The sequence below is a fragment of the Erithacus rubecula genome, assembly GCF_903797595.1.
Source record: "Erithacus rubecula genome assembly, chromosome: 10".
NCBI classification, from domain to species: Eukaryota; Metazoa; Chordata; class Aves; order Passeriformes; family Muscicapidae; genus Erithacus; species Erithacus rubecula.
In genome coordinates this window covers 1,744,727-1,767,541 of record NC_136662.1, presented here as the reverse complement: position 1 = coordinate 1,767,541, position 22,815 = coordinate 1,744,727, and the positions used below count along the sequence as shown (strand labels likewise).

Here is a 22,815-nt window from a genome sequence, read left to right as displayed (position 1 = left end):
TCATCATCCCTAGGGATATTCCAGTATCGTTTATCCGAATTTGAGAGCCACGGAGGAGCTGGCTGGGCTGGGCAGGAATAACAAAGAAAATATCAGCAAATTTTCATTAATTACCTCCTTTTGCTGGGACCTCAAGCAGAGCCGAAGTGTCTGTCCAGAAAATTCATCCCAAAAATCTCAGTGCAAAATATAAAATATCTCTGAGTGGATCCTCAAAGGAAGGAGTTGGAAGTGCTGATTCATGAAGTTGGGATTTCAGGGATCATGTACTAAAACCCCTCTTCAAAACCCCACTAAAACCCCCTGTTTGGTGATGATTATTCAAAATACCCAGTGTCTGCCTGAGTCTTCAGTAATTTCCTTTCTTTACTTTGTTTGAAAAGCATTGGCAAATAATTTCCCATCTGGATTTCTGGATTAAATGTCTCCTATATTGCCTAAAAGAAAGCACCTAATGAAAGAAATGTGTCTGTTGAACTCCTGTCTCAGTTTTGGTTCTGTTTTAGCACTAAATGTTACCACACAGGGAAGCCTGAGCAAACATTTCCTATTTCCAGGGTATGGGTGCTGGCAGAAGTTGGATTTTCTATATACACTTTAAATTCTGCTTGCATGACTCTTTCTGCTGTGTTTATCAATATTAAGCACAAGCTTGGTTCAAAAATAGAAAACTACGTGTTAGCTGCTTTAAATAAACATCAATCCTATTTTTCCAGGCAGTTTCTATTTCTCTTCTAATCAAGGCTGGGTGTATTTCTGAGCACTCATTTCATACAACATCAATGTGTAATTTGGCTAAGCTGAAATGCCATTTTTTTTTTTTTTACCAGGCAGATGAAGGGGGTTTATTTAAACAAACAAATATTCAAGATCTTGTTGAGTAGAAGGAAGAAATTCTTATTGTTTTTAGTATTTTACAATCACAATTTCATGTTTCTGGCTGATTTCAGGGATGAGTATGAGGAGGATGGGTTTTGCCAGCCTTACAGGGGCATTGCCTGTGCCCGCTTCATTGGGAACAGAACCATCTACATGGAGTCCTTGCACATGCAGGGGGAGATAGAAAATCAGATTACAGGTGGGTAAAAACTCCTTGGCTGCTTCCCCACTGAGCTGTCTGCTCCCAAAAAGCTGCTGGAGTTTTATAAACAGCAATATTATTTTGCTTTGGTCTTTATTCCCTCTTGCCATGAGCTCGTCTGGGTGTTTCTGCTTCTCCAGCTCATCCCAAAACACCCAAAAAAAAAAGAATTTTCAAGAGAAGGGGCTGTGTGTTTGCAGCTTCTGGGAGACTCAGTGCTGCTGCTACCCCAGCAGGTTCTCAAAGCAAAGGGGGACCAGTTTTGTTGATTTTAGGTGGCTGGAATAATTTAGGTGCTGGGAAAAGCTGCAGAAATAATGCAGCAGGTAGTGGTTTTCCTTTGGATTTAGGGGAGAACCAGTTGTCATTATTTTTGTGGGATGTGCTAATGGGATTGCTGAATTCAGATATCATAGATATCATGATATTCTCTATTTTTCATATAAATTAACTTGGCCTGATTCTAGCCCTGGTAATCATCTCTATATTGAGATTTTTTTTTTTCTTGCTGTCAGAATATCCCAAATTTCTCTATTCCCTTTAACTCCAAACTCTGCCAACATTGCAAAAAAAAACCAAACAAACTTAATTTCCCCAAGAAAGGCAATGTGCAGCCACCATTTCACAATATTCCAGCAATCAGTTTGCAAAGTTATTTGGGATTGTATAAAAATTGTCACCTTCACGAAGGAACCAGCGCAGGAATTTGGGGTTTACCCACTGAGCTTCCAAACATTGCATGAATTTGTAAATTATTCTAAGTTATTTGGGAGGGAAAAGGAAATAATAAAAAGGAATAATTTGAGGAATAATTTAAGGAATAATTAAAGGAATAATTAAAGGAATAATTAAAGGAATAATTTAAGGAATTATTTAAGGAATAATTTAAGGAATAATTAAAGGAATAATTTAAAGAATAATTAAAGGAATAATCTAAGGAATAATTTAAGGAATAATTTAAAGAATAATTTAAGGAATAATTTAAGGAATATTTAAAGGAATAATTGTGTTTGGGGGTTGGATAATGAGCTTAGCCTTAATCCCATGTTGAAAACCTGATGCATTTTCCTTGTCAGCGCAATCAGCACCGTTAATAACTTCCAGTGTAATCAGTGCAGAGCACTCCAGCTGCAGTGCCAAGGGAGGGTTTTAGAGGGAAGGCAGCAGCACAGGGAGAGCATTCCCAGGTGAAACCCTGGCGTGTTCCTTGCAGCTGCCTTCACCATGATCGGCACCTCCAGCCACCTGTCGGACAAGTGCTCGCAGTTCGCCATCCCCTCGCTGTGCCACTACGCCTTCCCCTACTGCGACGAGGCCTCGGCCGCCCCCAAGCCCCGGGACCTGTGCCGGGACGAGTGCGAGATCCTGGAGAACGTGCTGTGCCAGACCGAGTACATCTTCGCCAGGTCCAACCCCATGATCCTGATGAGGCTGAAGCTGCCCAACTGCGAGGATCTGCCCCAGCCCGACAGCCCCGAGGCGGCCAGCTGCATCCGCATCGGGATCCCCATGGCTGATCCCATCAACAAAAGTGAGTGGGAGGTGTCTGGCACCGCTTGATCAGTGGTTTGTTTCGGTGTTTTTTGTTTTCACTCAGAGCCAGGATGAACAAATACATGATGGAAATGGGTTTTCTTGTGTTTGGGATGTTGTTTATTAAAACTCATCAGAACGTACAGAGTGTTCAGGAGCACTTCCAGCAACCTGCTAGAAGTGAGGAAAATGGTGAAAGATTCAGCTGCTACGAGGTGTCTTTTGTGCTCAAAATATCAGTTTTTGTCTTGGTAGGAAAGGCTTGGCTCCTCCCCCTGGCTGGAGCATCTCCCAGTGGGATGATGTAATTTTATCAGTCATGCACTGGGACTCACTGGCCATGAACAGGAGATATCTCCTGGAGGGAGGATGGGCTGTGGGAAGATAAAGATGATTGCCCAGCTGGTTTAAAGATGGCCCATTAGCAGATAATGTGTGCCAGGAGATCAGGGTCACTGCCACACCCAGTTTTAAACAATGGCCCATTAACAGGAGATATCTCCCACAGGGATAAGGGTCACTGCCACACCCAGTCTTTAACAATGGCCCATTAGCAGGAGATATCTCATACAGGGATAAGAATCACTGCCACACCCAGTATTTAACAATGGCCCATTAGTGGGAGATATCTCCTGGAGGGAGGATGGGCTGTGGAAAGATAAATATGATTGCCCCACCTAGTTTAACAGCTGGCCCATTAACAGGAGATATCTCCCATGGGGACAAGGATCACTGCCCCACCTGGTTTAACAGCTGGTGATAGAATACAGACTTTTGGTCACATCCTGTATTGCAACTTAAGACAATTTCCCAATGGTGAGATGGCCATGGAGGAGGAGATTTCCATCTCTCCCATCCCTCTTTCCCACTCCCTCACCTTCACACCCAGTGAATTTGGCTTCTGGCTGTCTCTGCAGATCACAGGTGCTACAACAGCACGGGCGTGGATTACCGGGGCACGGTGAGCGTGACGCGCTCGGGGCGGCAGTGCCAGCCCTGGAACTCACAGTACCCCCACACCCACACCTTCACTGCTGCCAGGTACCCCGAGCTCAACGGGGGCCACTCCTACTGCAGGAACCCTGGAAACCAGAAGGATGCTCCGTGGTGCTTCACCTTGGATGAGAACTTCAAGTCGGAGCTGTGCGATGTCCCGGCCTGTGGTAATGCCTGGCACGGTTTGGGTTGGAGTTTGGGGGCAAAAAGGGGGAGGGTTTGGTGCACAAAGTGTCTTTGGTGAGTTCCTGGGGAGGGTTTGGTGCAAAAGTGTCATTGGTGAGTCCCTGGGGACAGAGCTGTAGGAAAGGCTGGCTGGCCTTGATCCAAGGACACCTTGCTGCCCCTGCAGTGACAAAATGGTGCCATGGAAATCATTTGCTGGGGAATGGCTGTGCACTGCCAGCTCCAGGTTGTTGTTGCCTAGGGCAAATTAAATCATAGAAATATGGAATTGTTTAGGTTGGAAAAACCTCCAAGGTCATCGGGTCCAACCAACTCAGCACTGCCAAGGCCACCACTGCCCCCCCTCCCCAAGTGCCATATCCAAACAGCTTTTAAATTTCTTTTAAAATCCCTTTTTAGACCCCACCACTGCTGTGCCAGGGCTGGACAACCCTTTCAGTGGAGAAATTTTCCCTGATGTCCAATCTAAACATCCCCTGGTGTAACTTGAAGCTGTTCCCTCTCCTCCTGTCCCTGTTCCCAGATCCCAAATCCCCCCAGTGTCCCCTCCTGGCAGGGAGTTGTGCAGAGCCAGAAATTCCCCCTGAGCCTCCTTTTCTCCAGCCTGAGCCCCTTCCCAGCCCCTCAGGGATTCTCCAGCCCCTTCCCAGCCCCTCAGGGATTCTCCAGCCCCTTCCCAGCTCCCTCCCCTTCCCTGGACACCCTCCAGCCCCTCCATGGCATTCTCCCTGTGGGGGCCCCAAAAATAGGGAGAGGGTTTGAGATGCAATGATAAAGCCCAGATATCTGCCTTCCCCCTGATCTACCCTTTCAGTAAGAACATAATTTAGATCCCATTTTGGCATCGATTCCCATCTTTCCATTAATTGAAAAAGACTTTGGAGCAGGCTCAGAACATGTCTCACTGCAGGAATGTTCATAACCATAACCAGAAAAAATTTAATTTGGTCCTGGCTATGGAGCAGGAACATCAAAGGTATCTCATTTCCAAGGGGAAAGGTAAATGTTTCTGTGACAACTTGTAGGCAACATCAAATTTTGTGTGAAACTTTGAATTTCCATAACATTTCTGGGTGCATTTCTGGCATGTCCATGCAAATAGCATTTTTTTTTTTCCTTTGGCCTATTATCAATATTGTTACTTCTACATGCAGATAAAACCATTGAGACCCATTTGTTCAGGTCCTCCATTCCCTTCACCCCAGGTCTCTGAAAAGCAGAATAAAATGAGATCTGAATCTCCCTTTTTGTTCATTTTGCAAACTCAAAATGCAGCCAGGGCAGTTCTGTGAACACAAACCTCAATTCCATTTTAGAGGACCTTTAGAGGCAATGCCACCTCTATTTTTGAAACAAGGCCTGGGCTGTGCTGGCAGTGCTGGTTTAAGAGTTGAACTTGCTGATCCCTGAGGCCTTTTCCAGCCTCAATAATTCCATTATTTTCCCCACACTTTTCAAACCCTGTATCTCTTCTGCTGTTATTTCAACAGAAATAACAAAAAACTGTCCTGGAGGTTTTTGTGCCAGTCCCCTCTAGATGGACTCTGAGATGCCAGGCCTGGCTCAGCTTTTGATTTTGGGATACCATCTCTCTTTTGGAGCCAAACTCTCTGATTTTCAAGTTTTGCTTTATAATAACTGAGATGGGCTGGCTGGGCTGGAGAATTCCTGACAAATGTTTTAATTGCTAAAACCTCTCTCTGCTGCCTTAAATGGTGCTCCTTGTTCTGTGGCTTTATTATTCTAAATACAAACAGAGCTGGATCAGGTGAGCAGTAATTGAATTGTTAAGTGCTAATCTGCATATTAAAACCAGAATACATTGTGGGACTTGCATTCTGCTGGTTTTGCACTGGCTGAAAGAGCCATTTCAGGCCCATTTTAATCAGTATTGTGCATTCTGCCTCACCAGGACATGCCTAGATGGGAAATGGATTTAATTAGGGTGGCTCCCAAGAAGCCCATTAACCTAATTAGGCTTCAGGGCTGGGGCTGCTACTTAAAAAGAATAATAATTGCTTTTGACTGGAATAGCTCAGGTGATGAACTGGTGCCCAGGTCTCCCTCTGCCTCGTGCTGCTGCTTTCTTTTCCTTTCTTCAACTGTATCTCACAAGCTGGGAGAGATTTGTTTGATCAAAGTTTGTCAACCTGATGGTGGGGAGATGTGAAACACGGGGTAATTCGAGCATGAGGCTTAGCAAAGCCAAGCCTAAGAAGGTTGGGAAGGGCAGTGTGTGAATCCCTGCTCCTCTGGGAACAGAGAAAACGTCCTGGGGATGGTACTTAGTCCTCTCCCATTTCCCAAAAGCTGTAGGAATATTTGGGTTACCTCTCCCCTTAATTAAAAGCCAGATGGCACAAATTAACCTGAGAGGAACTATCAGAGAGGAGCGTGGGGAGAGCAGAGCACAGCCTGAAAGAGGAGAGGGGTTATGCAAAGTGACATCCAGAACCATTTGAACTTTGCCTCTGTCACAATTTGAGTCCAGCCCAAGCTTCAGATCAAGTTCACGTTTAATGAAGTGCATAAAAGAGATCTGTGTGGGCCGCTAAGCACTTGTACAAATCCAGCCTGGAAAACACAGACAAACAAACTGGAGTGACCCTGCAGGGATAATAAAACCTGCCGGTTCTCCCGGACTGCCGAAGGAGCCTCAGGCATTCCCGATTCCCTTGGAAACAGCCGCGGCTCCGGAGTTCCCCTGCAGTGAGCGAGTTAATCCGGCTGTGATCCCACCCTAAACCCTGGGAATGCTCCTGGGGAATGGCTGGGGGGATCTGTCCTTGTCCCTGTGCCCGGGCCAAAATAAAAATGATGTTTTATTCTTTTTAACCCTTCCAGCTGACCCAGGGATGTGTTTGACTCTCTTAATTCCTTTGTTGAGTGCTTGTTTTTTTTTGGTTTTTTTTTTTTTCTGAACCAGATTACAAGGATTCCAAGGAAAAGAACAAAATGGAAATCCTGTACATCCTGGTGCCAAGCGTCACCATCCCCCTGGCCATAGCCTTGCTCTTTTTTTTCATCTGCATCTGTCGCAACAACCAGAAATCCTCGTCCCCCCCAGTGCAGAGGCAGCCGAAACACGTCCGGGGGCAGAACGTGGAGATGTCCATGCTCAACGCCTACAAACCAAAGGTGAATTCCAATTTCTGCCCCCACACTCACTGTCCCCACAGGCAGGGAGGGAAATGCTTCAAACAACCCAGCACTGTAATGTTCAGGTGGTTTCCAGCCTGTGATTTGTGTGGTTTTTGATGTGAGGGGTTTCTCAGCAGCTTGTGCTGGATCAAGGGGGTAATGCCTGTGTCTCTGGAGAAATAATGGAGTTTTTGTGTGATAAAATAAGAGAGCCCTTCCTGAGCATCTCTGAAACACCTCATTTAAGTGGGAGAGTAATGCAGGTAAAGATGTGATTCAGCATTTCCTCAGGAGAGCTTTTCATGGCTCTGCTCAGTTCATCTGTCACCTTTCACTCAGCTAAAATCACCTTTGGAAGGATTTGTTCCTTGGCTTTTCAGGCTTACCCATTGCCTCAGTTAAAAGCAGAAATGACCAAAACAGCCCCAAAACTCTGCCTGCAGCACAGCTCCTGCTGCTGGTGTTTGCCTTCACCACAGCCCCAGGAATTTAAAAAATCATTTTGATTCAGGTGTGATCAGCCTGATTCTCTGGTGGGATGTGCAAAACTGGCTGTGTCACCCAGGGCAGGGCTGGAAGTGCCTCCCACCACCCACAGGCACAGGAATTCCCTGGAAAAACATTTCCCTTATGTTTTACACCATGACAAAGCTCTTGATCCTTCCAGCTCAGGATATTTTATGGTTCTTCAAGAACTTGATGGGCTTTGTTCATTTGGAATTTGGTGGGTTTTGTTGTTTTGAAACATTTTAGAGTGAAAAGCTGTATCTCAATCCCAAGCAGACTGGCCTGGTGAATTTATCTTCATTTTGCTTGGAAATTCCCAATTCCAGCTTTCCTGTACAGCTTGGAGTCATTTTATCTCAAAATATTGGTAGCAGTACCAAAAAAAAAAAAAAAAAATTCTTAAAGTCAGTGTCCAAACTGCATCTTGCATCCAACCTCCTGGAATATTTTGTTAATTTGGAATTGCTTCTTGCTCCCTGTTCTGCTGGAAATTTGGGATTCAATCCTGGCTAAACTGAAGATAATGGGAATGTCAGCATCCTTTTACTGAGGATGCAATTCCCACTTTTCCTGCTGGCACACACAGCACAGGAAAGGAGAAAATCCTGGAAATGTTTGGAAATATTGACCACTCTCTTTCCTTTCAATTTACAAGTCATGTGCTGCAAGAATATTTTAATTTTATTTATGCTAATTCAGGATTTCCCCACTGGGAAAACCAGCTCTCCCTGTCTCCAGTGTTTTGATTGCCTTTCAAACAATATTTTCAAGGAAAGGAAATGGAATCTTATTTTTAAAATTGATGTCAGCTTTGGGTGAAAACACATTTAAGCTTCAAGCTCCCACCGAGGCAGTTGTTTGCTTGGATAAATAGGAATGTTAGCATTTCCTCCAGTTTTAAGGGATTTTAATTGCCTTCAAAAATATAATAAATTAAGGACATCTTGTCCTGGAGCTGAAGAAGAGGTGGAAGGGGTGGGTTTCCCTCTCCCTTTCCCCTGACCTGCTGCCTCTTGTGTATTTTACACTTCCCTACATTTTGGACACCCGTGTGTGACAAATACTTGTCAAACAAAAGCTGAGCAGATTTACAACTGCTTCACTCCAAATGAGCCCTTCCTGCCAAAACTTTATGACTTCATTTTCTTCCCCCAGTTTTCCACTCTGTTGGTTCAAACAGACAGACCCAGGCTCAGGTCAGACAGAGGTCATTTCACTTTCATTACTAAAATATAATTTACAATATGCCAGACCTAAACAAGTTTTAGCCTAAAGGATTTGGGTAATATAAACCATCTGTTCCTCAACAATATAGCTAATTTCCTGCCATCACTGTGCAGTCTACTGGGCTGTCTGCTTAAATGGCATCATTATTATTATTATTATTATTATTATTATTATTATTATTATTATTAATGCAGTGTTTGTCTAAAAGTTGTAAGTGATCAATACAATTAGAATTAATTCCTGCTAAAACAGCTTTTTTCCCATGATTATTTGGAATGTCAGGTTTTTTTCCCACATTGCCACTGGGAAGCTGGCCTTGCATGGTTTCAGGAATGCAAATGGGAATGTTTACACTAATTTACAGAACCTAGATCCCAAACTCATTAACCTTAAATTACTACCTGTGGATTTACTGAGGGCCCTAAACGAGTGGGTTTGGGTGTTACAAGCACAAGTGGAAGTTGGGAATAATCCAGGTTCTTTATGGCCCAGGAGTGAATATCTGCACACCAAAGGTCAATAAATGTTTAAAAGGTTTGCCTTTCTCCTTTGAGAAACTCCCTGTCAGAGTTTCAGGGTGGAACAGAACTAGTGGGAACAGAAACAGGCTCCGCTGTACCTGGAAGGGTTAACAGCCAATTCAAAGAGAATTGGCTACAAGGACATGGCTTTTAAAACAAAATCATTTTTTTCCTGCTAAAACTCCAAGGTCTGGCCCAAAAAAAAACACTTCATGGACGTCTTAGAGCACGGGAATTGCCTCAATTCCTGAAATTAGTCACATTCAATCAGAAGTACAGGAATGCCCAAGGCCAAATGCTGGGATGCTGATGGTTCCTGCATGTGTTTGGATCCAATACTTGTATCTGGGGAGGATGGAAGGGAATTCTTTCCGTTGTGTTTGGATCCTGTGCACCAGGGGGGTCACTGTGTCCATCTCCTTGACTCCCACTCATCCTGCACCAAGAGATTTCCCTGCAAAGGTGCAGAGAGTGTTTTCAGTGCTGACATGTGGCTGGTGTCCCTCCCGCAGAGCAAAGCCAAGGAGCTGCCCCTGTCGGCCGTGCGCTTCATGGAGGAGCTGGGGGAATGCGCTTTTGGCAAGATCTACAAGGGCCACCTCTACCTGCCGGGCATGGACCACGCCCAGCTCGTGGCCATCAAGACCCTCAAGGACTTCAACAACCCTCAGCAGTGGGCGGAATTCCAGCAGGAAGCGTCGCTGCTGGCGGAGCTGCAGCACCCCAACATCGTGTGCCTGCTGGGCGCGGTGAGCCAGGAGCAGCCCGTGTGCCTGCTCTTCGAGTACACCAACCAGGGCGACCTGCACGAGTTCCTGGTGATGCGCTCGCCCCACTCGGACGTGGGCTGCAGCAGCGACGAGGACGGCACGGTGAAATCCAGCCTGGACCACGGGGATTTCCTGCACATCGCCGTGCAGATCGCCGCCGGCATGGAGTACCTGGCCGGGCGCTTCTTCGTGCACAAGGACCTGGCGGCCCGCAACATCCTGATCGGGGAGCAGCTCCACGTGAAGATCTCGGACCTGGGGCTCTCCAGGGAGATCTACTCGGCCGATTACTACAGGGTGCAGAACAAGTCGCTGCTGCCCATCCGCTGGATGCCCCCCGAGGCCATCGTGTACGGCAAGTTCTCCTCCGACTCCGACATCTGGTCCTTCGGGGTGGTGCTGTGGGAGATATTCAGCTTCGGCCTCCAGCCCTACTACGGGTTCAGCAACCAGGAGGTGATCGAGATGATCCGCAAGCGGCAGCTGCTGCCGTGCTCCGAGGACTGTCCCCCCAGGATGTACGGGCTGATGACGGAGTGCTGGCACGACCTGCCGTCCCGCCGGCCGCGCTTCAAGGAGATCCACGCCCGCCTGCGCTCCTGGGAGGGCCTGTCCAGCCACACCAGCTCCACCACCCCGTCGGGCGGCAACGCCACCACGCAGACCACCTCGCTGAGCGCCAGCCCCGTCAGCAACCTCAGCAACCCCCGCTACCCCAACTACATGTTCCCCGCTCCGGCCATCCCCCAGGGCCAGCTGGCGGGGTTCATGGGGCCGCCGCTGGCGCAGAACCAGCGCTACATCCCCATCAACGGCTTCCCCATCCCGCCGGGCTACGCCGCCTTCCCCGCGCCCCACTTCGCCCCGCAGGGCCCCCCCAGGGTCATCCAGCACTGTCCCCCTCCCAAGAGCCGCTCGCCCAGCAGCGCCAGCGGCTCCACCAGCACGGGCCATGTCACCAGCCTGCCCTCGTCCGGCTCCAACCAGGAGGCCAACATCCCGCTGCTGTCCCACATGGCCATCCCCAGCCACCCCGCGGGCATGGGCGTGCCCGTGTTTGCCAGTAAAACTCAAAAACCCTACAAGGTGGACTCCAAGCAGTCCTCCCTGCTGGGGGACTCCAGCGTGCACGGACCCAACGACTCGGTGATTTCCGCGGAGTTGTAGAAACGCGAGGCCTTTGTAAATAGGACTCTTCGGAAGGGGGAGGAAGGATTTTTTTTTTTTTTTTTTTTTTTCTATTCAAATATTTTATTAAAGATCCTTTTCTGGTTGTTGTTGTTGTTGTTGTTGGACAGATGTTGCAGCAAAAGTGTCTTCTGTGAAGTTTCACTGCAGGCACAACCAGACAGATCCTCCTGGTGGGAATCCTCAGCCTTGGCCACGTTCCTCCAAGTGCCACCGACCATTCAAAGAGGGGAAGAGGGAATTTGAGGGTTTTTTTAAAATAAAAACATTTTATCCGACGTTTTTTCACAGCTTTTTAAACCTCCGGCGTGGTTTAAATCACAGGAACTTTTTTTTTTTTTTTTTTTTAATACTGAAAACCATATTTTAATATTTGTCTCTTTTTTTAGGAGATGCAAAGATTCGGAGATCTGGGTGTGCAATTTCAGTGCCAATAGGGAAAATATTTGTAAATGTTGCAGTCGAGGATTGTGTTTCAAATATATGATCTGAGAGCTGAATCAATTACTTCAGGTGGGATTTTGGTCTTTGGTTTAGCTGAGAATCTGAGCTCAGATTCAGACCAAAAAATGTCATTTTATGTGGCAGCACAAATGCTGGAGTTATCAGCTTGCAGTCTACAAACCTCATCTGCTGCTGGCTGCTAAGGACAGCTGGAGTTCTTAAGGAATTGCCTTAAAGGAAATGAAATTAAAGGGCTTTAATTTCAGAACCTGAATCAGCTTCTTCAAAGATAACATTTCATGAATTTTCTATCCTTTTGTTGCTATGCAACTGTGTAATGGAGAAAGCACCAAACCACAATTTTATATATGACAATCAGTTTTCCCAGGAATATTTATTGTGTCATTTCAGTGACTCTGACTCCAGTGACCCTGGAAAAAGGGAGACTCTCATTCCATCAGGCAGCAAATCCATCCATAGCAATTGTGTCCAATAATGTGAATTAGTGCTGATTTTCCACTTAGAAATGCACCATTTGTGTCATTAAAAAATCCATTCAGGTAGAACCAATCGAGATTCTTCATTTGAAACCACTTTAATGAGTTACACACGTGCTGTGTACGGTACATTTTCCACAGACTCTTTTTTTTTTTTTTGTACTGAATAATATTTTTATTGTCCACAAAAAACAATCTTTTTGCTCGGTCGACAATGTTGTATAATAGGACTTTATTTTTATCTTTTTGCACAAAAAGTGTGATGATGTTTTTTGTACAGCAGAAGTGAAAATACATCTCTGCATTTTATATCTTGGGCTGTTTCTTTTGATTTTTACCCTGATGTAGATGTTCCTGAAATATATTATGGTGATACTCAGCCACTACCTTATACAAATATCTTTCTTTGTTTTCACTGCATGCATTTAATCACTGTATTACTTGATGATTGAGTTGTTAATTACGGGCATTTCAATTAGGCAAGCATGAAAAAAAAAAATAATGTAACGACAAAGGCTATTTTATAATTGAGATATGTGCATTTTTTGTATTTCACGTGCCAGAGATGATATTAAACACTGATTATTTTATGCTGCTGTTTATTAAAACATTGTTTTACCACGAGCACATGGGCATTTCCTCCATCCTGAAGGACCTGGAAGGATTTCCCTCCTCTGACTCCCAGTTTCCAGGGGAGCTGAGCTGGTATCAGCCAAGCATCCTTTAATCAGGAATTAGGAATAACCTAATCCTTAAGGAGCAGCAGTGGGATCATAAAATAATCCCTCCCACACTTTGTGGTTTTATGTTCAAACCACTCATGTGGCTCAGTTTGAGGGCTTTTGCTTTATTTCAAATCTGGGTCCTTGAGGTTAAAATATTTTTAGGTATGAACCAGCTCTGAGCAAGACACCTGGAGAGCCTTGGGAAGAGCTCCCTCCCAGCAGGGAAATTGGGAATTGTGGGGCTGAAATCACAGTCTGGCTCACACCTGATGCAAAGGGAGGTAACAGAGAGAGGCAGGAGCTCCTCAGGGAGAGATGAGAGGGAAAAACCTGGAGAAGCTGGTGAGGTAATGTGGAAAAGAAATGCTGCCAGAAATTAAGGAATTGCTCCTCAGGTGGGATGAAAGGTGGTTTTGTGGCAAACAAAGGGAGAGGGAACATTCCAGATGCTAAATCACCATCCCTTCCTTCTTCAAGGAGAGAGCACAGCCAAGCTGGAAATGCAACAGTGTTGGCTGGATGGAGAAACTCTGGAGAATTGGGAATAAAACTCTGGATAAACAGCATTTACTGAGCCTTCAGCTGCACATTCTCATCCCCTCCAGGCTGGCTGTGTTGCTGTAAGAGAAAACAAGTATTTGCTGATTTAAAGACCACTGAGGCAGAGCCTGAAATGGGGATTTGGATCCTTTTTTTCCCCACAGAGGAGTGACTGGGCTGGAATTCTGCATTCTCTGGATTGAGAGGAAGAGCTCAGAGCTGCCTGTGCAGAGATGGGGGCTGGGAAGCTCTGAACTCACCAGGATATTCAGGAATTTATTATTCCTGTATTTATTCAGGAATGGTCAGGAGGGGATCTGTGCCTGGCCTTGCAGGAGCAGGGATTTCCAGGAAGGCTTGGAAATCCTGAATTCCATTTCCTTGTGCTGTGATCTGTGCTCCCCAGGAGAGCCCTGGAGCATCCCCCCAGCCCTGCCAGGAGAGCACTCCCAGCAGGAATTCCTGCTGGATCCAAGGCTCTGCAGTGTGTGCTCACCTCCCACATCCCCTGGCTCTTGCTCCTGCACATCCAGCAGGAGGAATTTGCCTTTTTGGGCAGGATTCAGCCTCCTTGGGGTGTCTGAATTGCAGAGTTTCTCCTCCAAACGGGGTTGAGCATCCGAAGGAGGTGGTTGGGTTTGAGAGGGACCTTCAATCCCACCCCATTCCATGGGCAGGGACAATTCCAGTGTCCCAGGCTGCTCCAGGGCATTTTCAGGGATCCAGGGGCAGCCACAGCCAATCTGGGAATCCTGTTCCACCCTCACAGGGAACAACAATTCCTTCCCAATTTCCCTTTGATGGTGCAGCCCAAGCTCCCAGGTGGTTCTGGTGTGGGCACAGAGGTTTTAAAGCAGAGCCAGCAAAAGCAGACATTTGAGCACAGCTGCTCTAAAGAACATTTTTGTACAAAAACCACAATATTTTTATGAAACCACTAGGTTAAAAAAAAAAAAAGTCAATTTTTCATTTGCAGAAAAACATGACAGCATCTTTCTTGTGTGGTACAATATTTTAACCAGTGCTTTTTATGAATTCATGGTTCTGTGGTCAGGGGGTGGAAGGAGCAACTGGTTCTGCTGCAGAACATCCATGATAAAAAAAGGAAAATCCCCTTTCCATGGGCCTGGAGCCTCTCAAAGATGTGATGTCTGTGGAATCCAAGCAGGAATTTTTATCTTGCTGTGGGCTATCTTTTACAGGAGGAGAGAGAATATTGCCCCTGAGTTGGTCACTCTCCAGCCCATCACATTTCTGCCTGTTTGATCTCCCTAGATTAGAGCCCAGCCCATTGCAGGACAGTTTATATTGCTGAGGTAATAGAAACTTATTAAAAACAGAGAGAGACACAATATTGGGGCTGCACATCAAAAGCTCTTAAAGACAAAGGAGGGAAAATTGACTCGAAACTGGAATTATTGGAAGCATCTGTGGTGTCTTTTATTTCCCATTTAGCAGTGCAACACATTTGGGAATGGTGTTGGGCTGGGTCTGGGCCTTCATTTGCTGAGTTTTACCCTAAACCCTGTGGGGTTTTCTGCCCCTGCAGAGGGAACAGCAGCTCTTGCTAAATTAATTTTGACCTTGAGACACAAAGGCAGATTCTGCAGTGCTGTAACCCTCAGCTGTGTGGAGAATTTGGGTTATTTTAATGGAATTTAAAAGCAGGAATCTCTGTTAGGTTTATAAGGAACACGTGGGTTCATAAGCCACGAGCAGAATCTGCATCTGTTGGGAATATCTGTGTAAATCCAAAAGGGTTTGTTGGGTATTTCCAGAGTTTCTCAAAAATCCAATCACATTCTGGAGCAGCCAGGATAATGATGCTTCCCAATGCCCCTAGTGGGTGATGGGGCCATCCAAGCTGTGAAATTTGGATTCCCAGCACAGCTGAGGGTGGCTCAGCCCTGGCTCCAGGTGCTTGGAGCCACTGGGGAATGGCAAAAAATCCCATCCCTGGAAAAAATCCCCTTCTCTGGGAGCTGAGCTGCCTGTGCTCACAAATCCTGCAGCTGGGATGGGGCAATTCCAGCACAAAGAGGGGCAGAGGAGCCCTGGGAGGAGGATGTGGGGTGGGGAAAGACCCACCTGCCCCATCTGTGCTGGGATCCAGAACCTGCTGAGCTCCTCTCCCAGGAGAGGGGGGATTCTGCCCCTCTGCCCCCTCAGGTGAGACCCACCTGCAGAGCTGCCCCAGCCCTGGGAACAGCATCAGCAGCACCTGGAGAGAGCCCAGAGGAGACTGTGGGGCTGCTGCAGGGCTGGAACCCTCTGGAGCCAGGCTGGGAGAGCTGGAGAAGGATCCAGGGAGAGCTCAGAGCCCCTGGCAGGGCCTGGAGGGGCTGCAGGAGAGCTGGAGAGGGGCTGGGGACAAGGGATGGGGGACAGGCACAGGGAATGGCTTTAATGCCGAATTCCAGGTTCCTGCTGGAATGAGCATCCCACAGACTCATATCTAAACCTTTGCTGCTCCACCTCTGCCCTCAATCTGCTTTTGGGCAGCTCTTCTGCCTTGGGAAACACCTGAGCCAAGGCAGGAAGGATATTGCTGGGCTAGGAGGGGAAGGAACTGGGATCACTGGATTTTTAATGTGACTCCACTCAGTGGTGCTGCCCTGCCCTGTGAAATTGGTCATTCCCTCTTCTCCCAGCTGCCTGTGGAGCTGCCCCAGTCCAGGAGCTCACAGGAGGAGTTCAGGCTGCTCAGAGAGCAGCAGGTCCCAGTGGGAGCAGGAAAAGCCCTGTGGGATGCTGAGTGTGTGGAACCACCCTCCCCCCAGCTGGGAAACTGTGTGTGTGTGCCAGAGTTTGAGGGGTCAGATCCAGGGAAACCAACTGGGGAGTGCAGGATAAATAAAAATAAAAATGGTCTGGACACTAAATTATGGTACAGCAGGAATCAATGGCAGAAATTGGATAATTATTTTAGAATAAGGTCAAGTAAGTCATAAGCTGAAAGAGGGGTATTTTCCCCAAATGCAGGATGAGATATTGGATAAAAGCTAATTTTAACTTGTGTTGGGCAAAGTTATCTTCTGCTGACAAAATCTCTGCCTTCCCCAGCAGCCAAGCCATGGGATTGCACAAGGAGCCACAAATCCAACATTTCCCAACTTCCCAATCCCTGAGAGCTCAGCAGAAACTCTGCTCCTTTCCAGCACTGCTGTGTGGGCAAGTCCTCAGGGACATCATTGATGTCTTAATTTCCTTATCCCAGCCCTGAGAAGGCCCAGATGGGGCAGGAGCAGCCCTGGGGGCTCTGATCCTACAGCAGCTGCTCAGGGCTGGGTCATTCTCCAGGTGCTGCTGCACCTGGCAGGGATTTGGGGAGCTCCTGCCTTGCTCCCCCTGTTTTCCCTGCTGCTCTGAAGGCTCTGGGGTTTATTCCCTGCTCTGCAGCTCCTAAAATTGTCCCTGTTCCAAGCAGCCCTGGAAGGTGGCAGGAATGCAGGCACTGGGAGCATCCAGGTGCTGGGCTGATCCTGCAGGGATTCCAAACACTTGGGTTAGCAGGAGGGGGAAGCTCCTCACCAGGGAGGAGAGGCCAGATTGGGCAAATTGGCAAAAAAATCAGGGAATTCCTGAGGCTGGAAAAGCCCTCCAGGATCACTGAGTGCAGATGCTGCCCAATGTCCCCAAGTGCCACATCCACAGGGACTGGGATTCCTTTTCCATGAAGGAATTTTCCCAAATATCCAACTGAGTCCAGGCTGAGCTGTTCCCTCTCCTCCTGTCCCTGTTCTCAAATCCCCCCAGTGTCCCCTCCTGGCAGGGGTTTGTGCAGGGCCAGAAATTCCCCCTGAGCCTCCTTTGCTCCAACCTGAGCTGGAACTTCAGAGAGGAATTTGTGAATTCCTGAAAAATCAGAGGAGAGGACAATGGGACAGGAAAGAACCATGGGAATGAAAAATCCCGGGAATAACAAATCCTAGGAATGAAAAATCCTGGGAATAACAAATCCTGGGTGGTGCTGCTGTGTCTCCCTCCAGGATAAGAACCATGGGACACCTTCCAGGTAGGATTTGCTCCATGTTTCTGTTCATTTTATCAGGGAATTTGTCATCAGCATTTGCTGAAATACAAACAGGGAACTGCAGAGCTGCTGTTCCAAGCTGGCCAGGAAATGCCCAAAATCTTGGATAAAGTGAGACATGTTAACAGTTCCTGCCAGGGGAGGTTTATTCTGCATAGAAAAATTGGAATTTATCTGGGGAACCAGGCAAACAACCCAGAGACAAAGTTTGAATTGTTTAAAAACACAAGATATGTTGTTTAAAAACACAAGATATGCGTGGCAAACAACCCCTGGTCCTTTAGTGCTTGGTGACAAAGCTGCTTTATCTCAGATCCCCACAGGGCTGGGTGTTTTCCCCTCATGCCAAGGATCAGTTTGGGAATCCAAGGATTGACTTCCTCACAGCTCTGAGAAACAGGAAAAAAAAAAGAATATTTCACTCATGATCAGGTGAGGAAACAGATGGAGATTTGTGCCATTGAAAACATGAAGATTTATTTTCTACAGTGGCTGTGAATGTGAAAATCCAAATTCCTGAGCTGGGATGAGCAGGATCTGGGATGTTGAGGAATCATTTCTGTTCCCTCCTGCATCCTGGGCTGGAGCTGTGGCCAGGACAAATCCCCAGAGCCAGGGAAGGGTTTTTTATTCTGCCACGTGGGTCTCTGCTATTCCCTGTCCTCTCCTTTTGTTGGGTTTGGGGTTTTTTAGGACAAATTAATTTGGATTTTTCTTTTCTTGGAGCACCCCCAGCCTTTCTTCCTGTCCTCATTCCCACCACATGGAATGATCCTCTCCCCTCCTGAGGATATCCCCCCATGTCTACAGGATTTTCCCAACAGCTTCATTTTAATGATGACTAAAACAAATTGTGGAGCCTTGTGTCACTCCTGGCTCTTTCCTGGGAGTTAGAACAGAACGAGGGGAAATTAAAGGAGTGAGAAAATCGTGGCCAGATCCAAGTGAAGAGTTGCAGTGATTATTGTGGGCAGAGAGCAGCCAGTGCAGCACTTTGGAGTTGTGTAATTGCACTAATTAAGAATGAAATCAGGGCTTTGTAGGGCCTTGGGTGTTCTGGTTTCTCTTGGGGATGATTTCAAATACATTGGCAGAAAATGCAGCAAATAGGCAGAGCAGAAAGGGGGGAAAAAAACCAACAAAACTTTATTTAGGGAAATAGTTTTGCTGTGTGCTTGAAAGAATCTGCACCCAGAAGGTAAGAGTGTCTCTTTTAAAAATTCTTATTTATTAATATTTTTAAATTATTTAAAATATTTTTAAGAAATAAAATCAACACATTCGTATTTCATAAATCAATGATAAGAATTATTCAGACTTCCCAAAATATTCTAAAACCTGCTGAACTTGTAAATTTGAACATTGAGTGAATTGTAATGAACAAGAAGTTGAGTTTGGAGTCCAAAGCCAGGTTGGAAAGGGTTTGGAGCATCCTGGGATCATGGAAATTGTCTCTGCTTAGGGATTTAAAGTCCCTCCCAACCCAGCATTTTATGATTTTCTGAGAAAATTCAGTAATTTACCCAAGAGCTGTGACTCTGCCTTGGCCTGCAGAGAATATTTTTAAGGTTCATGTTTCCTGCAACTTTTATTTTTGCAGTGGGGGAGGACAGTCCCTGGGTTTTGGGTTGTCCTGTGCCAGGAGAATTTCCTCCTGAGTGACCAAGCACAGCTCCAGGATTGGTTTGTACCAGTGGGATCTGAGCAGAAATCCTTTCCAAGACCCTGTTCCACTGCAGGACCCCCTGGGATTGCCCAGGGGACAAACCCCATCAAATTCCTGCTCCTGCCATTTCAGAAAACCCAGCCCAACTCCAGGAGCTTTGGAGCAAAGGCAGCAATGATTTTCTTTTCTCTGCTAGTGAATATTCCCAATTATTTCATTTCCTATGGAGGTTTTTGGCAGGCAGTTCCCTCCCCAGCCCCTGCCAGCAGCTCTGGCTCCTAAATGAAACAAGTTCTTGGCCTGGCAGGAGCAGCAAATTTGTCATGGTTGGGCCTGGTGATATTTTCATTTGCCCCAATCAATGACATTTATTTCAGGCAATCCATATTCCATGGGCATTTGTAAAATTAATGATCAGCCCAGGGAAAGCAGGGAATTCTCTCAGAGGAAAACAAACCCCTGGGTCATTTTTGTGGTGCATTTCATTTTGTGTGTGTGGCATCACTGTGGAAATGTTCTTGAAATTAATTTTCAAATGAAGAAACAGAGTCAGATTCCTTGTCCTGGTCCAGCTGCCTTTGGTTCCCTCTGGAATTTTGGCAGTCCTTGGCCTGCTGACAATTTTCTTAAGGACAAGAAGTTCTCAGCTCTGGAAATCCAAGAGCAGTGGATTCCTAACCCAGGCTATTTCCAGACTCAGCAAAGGGGATGTGGTTGGACACTGAGATAAAAACCTGACCCCTGCTGGGGTTAAATTCCAATTCCCACTGGTGGAATCAGGATTCCAGTGCAGGATTTTTGCTCAGGGAGAGAATCAGATTCCTTGCAAACCCCAAATATCTCAATTTTGTCCTCCAAGTCTGGTTGGTCTGCTGTGTTTTTGATGCCCAGGTGCAATTTCCAGAGGTTTCATCCCAAATTCCAAGTGTGGAAGGGAAGGAAATGGAAGGTCTGTGATGGAATTGTTTCCTTTCATGGGCACAGCTTCCAATTTTGCTGGAAGCAAAAGGCCTCTGGCAAAGAGCTTTTGCCATTTTGCAGGGCAGGGATGACAAGGCAGATTGGAAGGAATCAAAGGGACCAAAATGTTGATCAGGGAGCTCAGGAGATGACATTTGTTCTTCCTTTCCTTGTGCCTTCCTGAAGGATGGGACAGCAAGGGGATCCCAGGGATTCCAGAACTCAGCCAGGGGCTGATTAAAAAAAAAAAAAAAAAAAATAGAGCTGGCCCAAAATGTTTTGATTTCAGTTTAATCTTCCCCCAGCCCAGGATTTTTATGGGGAGGGATGAGGAGGAGGCAGGGCAGAGCTCTGGCTGTCCCTGTGCAGGTGAATCCTGTGGGATTTGGGTTTGTGGTGGGCTCAGCAAAGGGAAAATCCTGAATTTTCCTCCTTCCCATAAAAACCTCCTGCTGAAGAAATGTTCTGGGTTCTGTTCCAGGAGTGTTCTCAGGTGGGGTTGAGGAAGGGGGGCTGATCCAGGTGGGGTGAGATGATCCAGGATGGCTCCTGTCAGGAAGGAGAATCCCAAAATCCCAGGTGGGTTGGGAGGATCTTAAATCCCCCCATCCCCAGGGACACCCCCACTGTGCCATTGCCCCAGCCTGGCCTTGGCCACTGCAGGGACCAGCAAATCTGGGAATTCCAGCCCAGCCAGGGGAGCAATTCCTTCCCAAAATCCCACCTCAATCCCACCTCTTCCACTTTAAAACCATCCCCCATTTCCTGTCACTCTCTGTCTGTATAAAAACATCTCCCCCCTTTTTAAATTCCCTTTCCAAGACTGGAAGGAGCTCTGAGGTCTCACTGGAATTTTTCCTTCCCCAGGGTTTTCCAGCCTGGAGAAATTCTCAGCAGCAGCCCAGGCAGGGCTCCTTTATTTCAATTTTTTTGTTGTTTTTCTGGTGTCTGATCCCTCAGTTCCCAGCAGGATCAGGGGGAGCTGGGCAGGGATGGGAATGTGTGGATAAATCCAGGAGGGATGTGGGGTCAGGCTGGAGCTGGGAATTGCTCCACCCCAGGCTGAGCTTCCCTTCCTCTGGTTTTTAAAAAGTGACACAGGAATGGAGCAAATCCAAGGCAGGATCCAGGTGGGATGGGATGAACCACAAAGGAATCAAGGTGTAACAGATTTTTTTTTAATCTATTCCCAATGTTTGTGCAGTCACCTCCAAACCCAGGGAAAAAAAAAAACTCCTGCAAAAACACCAAATGGGTCTCACAAAACTCGACCTCATGGCAAAAAAATGCCTTCCCTTGGCTCTGCTTGGCCTCATGAATGATTTTAAACAGAATTTTATTTTCCTTGGGGGAGGAGGGAAGGGCAGAATATTAAAATAATCTTTGCAGTAATGAACAGACAGAGCGAGTCCTTGTGGAAATCCTTCCCATTGGACTTGGGGAGATTTTTGCAATCTTTTCTTTCTGCCACTTTCCAGCCTTTAATAATGTTAATATTTAAATTATTCAGAGGTTTAGATCACCTTCATTGCTGTCTTTAGTGGAAGTTACACAAGAGTCTGTGTTAACCAATAAATTCTGTAGTGGCTGAAACTCCTCCCTCCAGCTGAGGATAAAAGTGATAAAATTCTTAAATTTTACTCCTGAATTCTGCTGTGGCTTAGCAAGTGTGGAAAAAAAATCAGAAAATTTGCAAGGGGGGCTGGAGTTTCCCTCCTCCTTTTTTTCTAACCCTCTGGAACTGTTAAAAAATCCCCTTTTCCCTTCAGATCCCGTTTGTTTTCAGCATCAGTTGGGCAGGAAGGGACGATTTCATTCAGGTGAAATTCAGGATATTTTTTTCCCCTCTCTTGAGAAGAGCAGAGAGTTAATTTCCCTTTAACAGAACCCCTTTGGTGATTATTTCACGGTTCATCCTTTGGGATTCCCTTCTTGTGCCCTGGACCTGCCTCCCCTGGCAGGGATTATTTTCTTTCCCCCCCTCAATTAATAAGAATCAGAGAGGGAATTGTGACTTTTCTCAGTTTTGGGAGGGAGCTGGGGATGGAGCATCTCGGTGCCACCTGGTGGCAGCAGATCCTGGATTTTGGGAGGTTTTTGGGAGGTTTTTGGGAGATCCCTCCTCGCCTTTGACCTGCTGGGGGATCAAAGGCAGGTCCGGGCACTCTGCAGGCTCAAACACGGAGTTACCTCGTAGTTTTATTTTTATTTTTTGGTGTCGTTTTTGTTGCCTCAATTACAAACAGCTCCCAAAACTCGCCGGGCTGTTCCAAGCTGGGAATTCCTGGCAGGGGATGAGAGAGCAGAGAGGCCAAAAATCTGCTGACACAACAGAAATCTTCATTTCAGGGCTGCAGGGGGGCAATGTTTGCACTCCAGAAAGGAAAGGAGCTCCCTAAATCCCATTTCTGCCGTGACAGAGGTTTGGGATCCAGCTTGGTTTGGTGCAATTTTGTGTCACTGAGAGAGCTGTGCCCCTCTGGAGCTTCCACGTCTTCACTCATTACTTTGTTTTTAATTAGTGCCAGCATCCAGGGATGAGGGATTTGTCCAGTTTGCTGCACATTTTTCTCAGGATTTGTTGAAGGGATGCTGGTGAAACCCAGGGAAATGGGGATGTGCCAGGAATTATCACCTGGAGAACTTCCAGAGTGGGAATTTGGGGGGGTGATGGTGAGAGACAGAAATGGGAATGAAAAACAGAATTTCAGAGTTCCTTGGAAGGGGCAGGATAAGGGGCATGATTCCCGGTGCCAGAGGGAAGGGTTGGGTGGGATATTGAGAAGGAATTCCTGGCAGA

General features: G+C 46.6%; 1 protein-coding gene across 1 annotated transcript in view; it reads left to right on the top strand.

The window, feature by feature from the left end:
- Nucleotides 1-12,681, top strand: part of ROR1 (receptor tyrosine kinase like orphan receptor 1) — a 135,940-nt gene extending 123,259 nt beyond the window's left edge. The window contains exons 5-9 of the mRNA XM_079314063.1: nt 951-1,078; nt 2,295-2,612; nt 3,532-3,777; nt 6,723-6,934; nt 9,705-12,681. Of these exons, the coding sequence (XP_079170189.1) occupies nt 951-1,078; nt 2,295-2,612; nt 3,532-3,777; nt 6,723-6,934; nt 9,705-11,129 (2,329 nt within the window). The 3' untranslated portion in view covers nt 11,130-12,681. The remainder of the gene's footprint in view (nt 1-950; nt 1,079-2,294; nt 2,613-3,531; nt 3,778-6,722; nt 6,935-9,704) is intronic.
- The last annotated feature ends 10,134 nt before the right edge of the window (nt 12,682-22,815 follow it).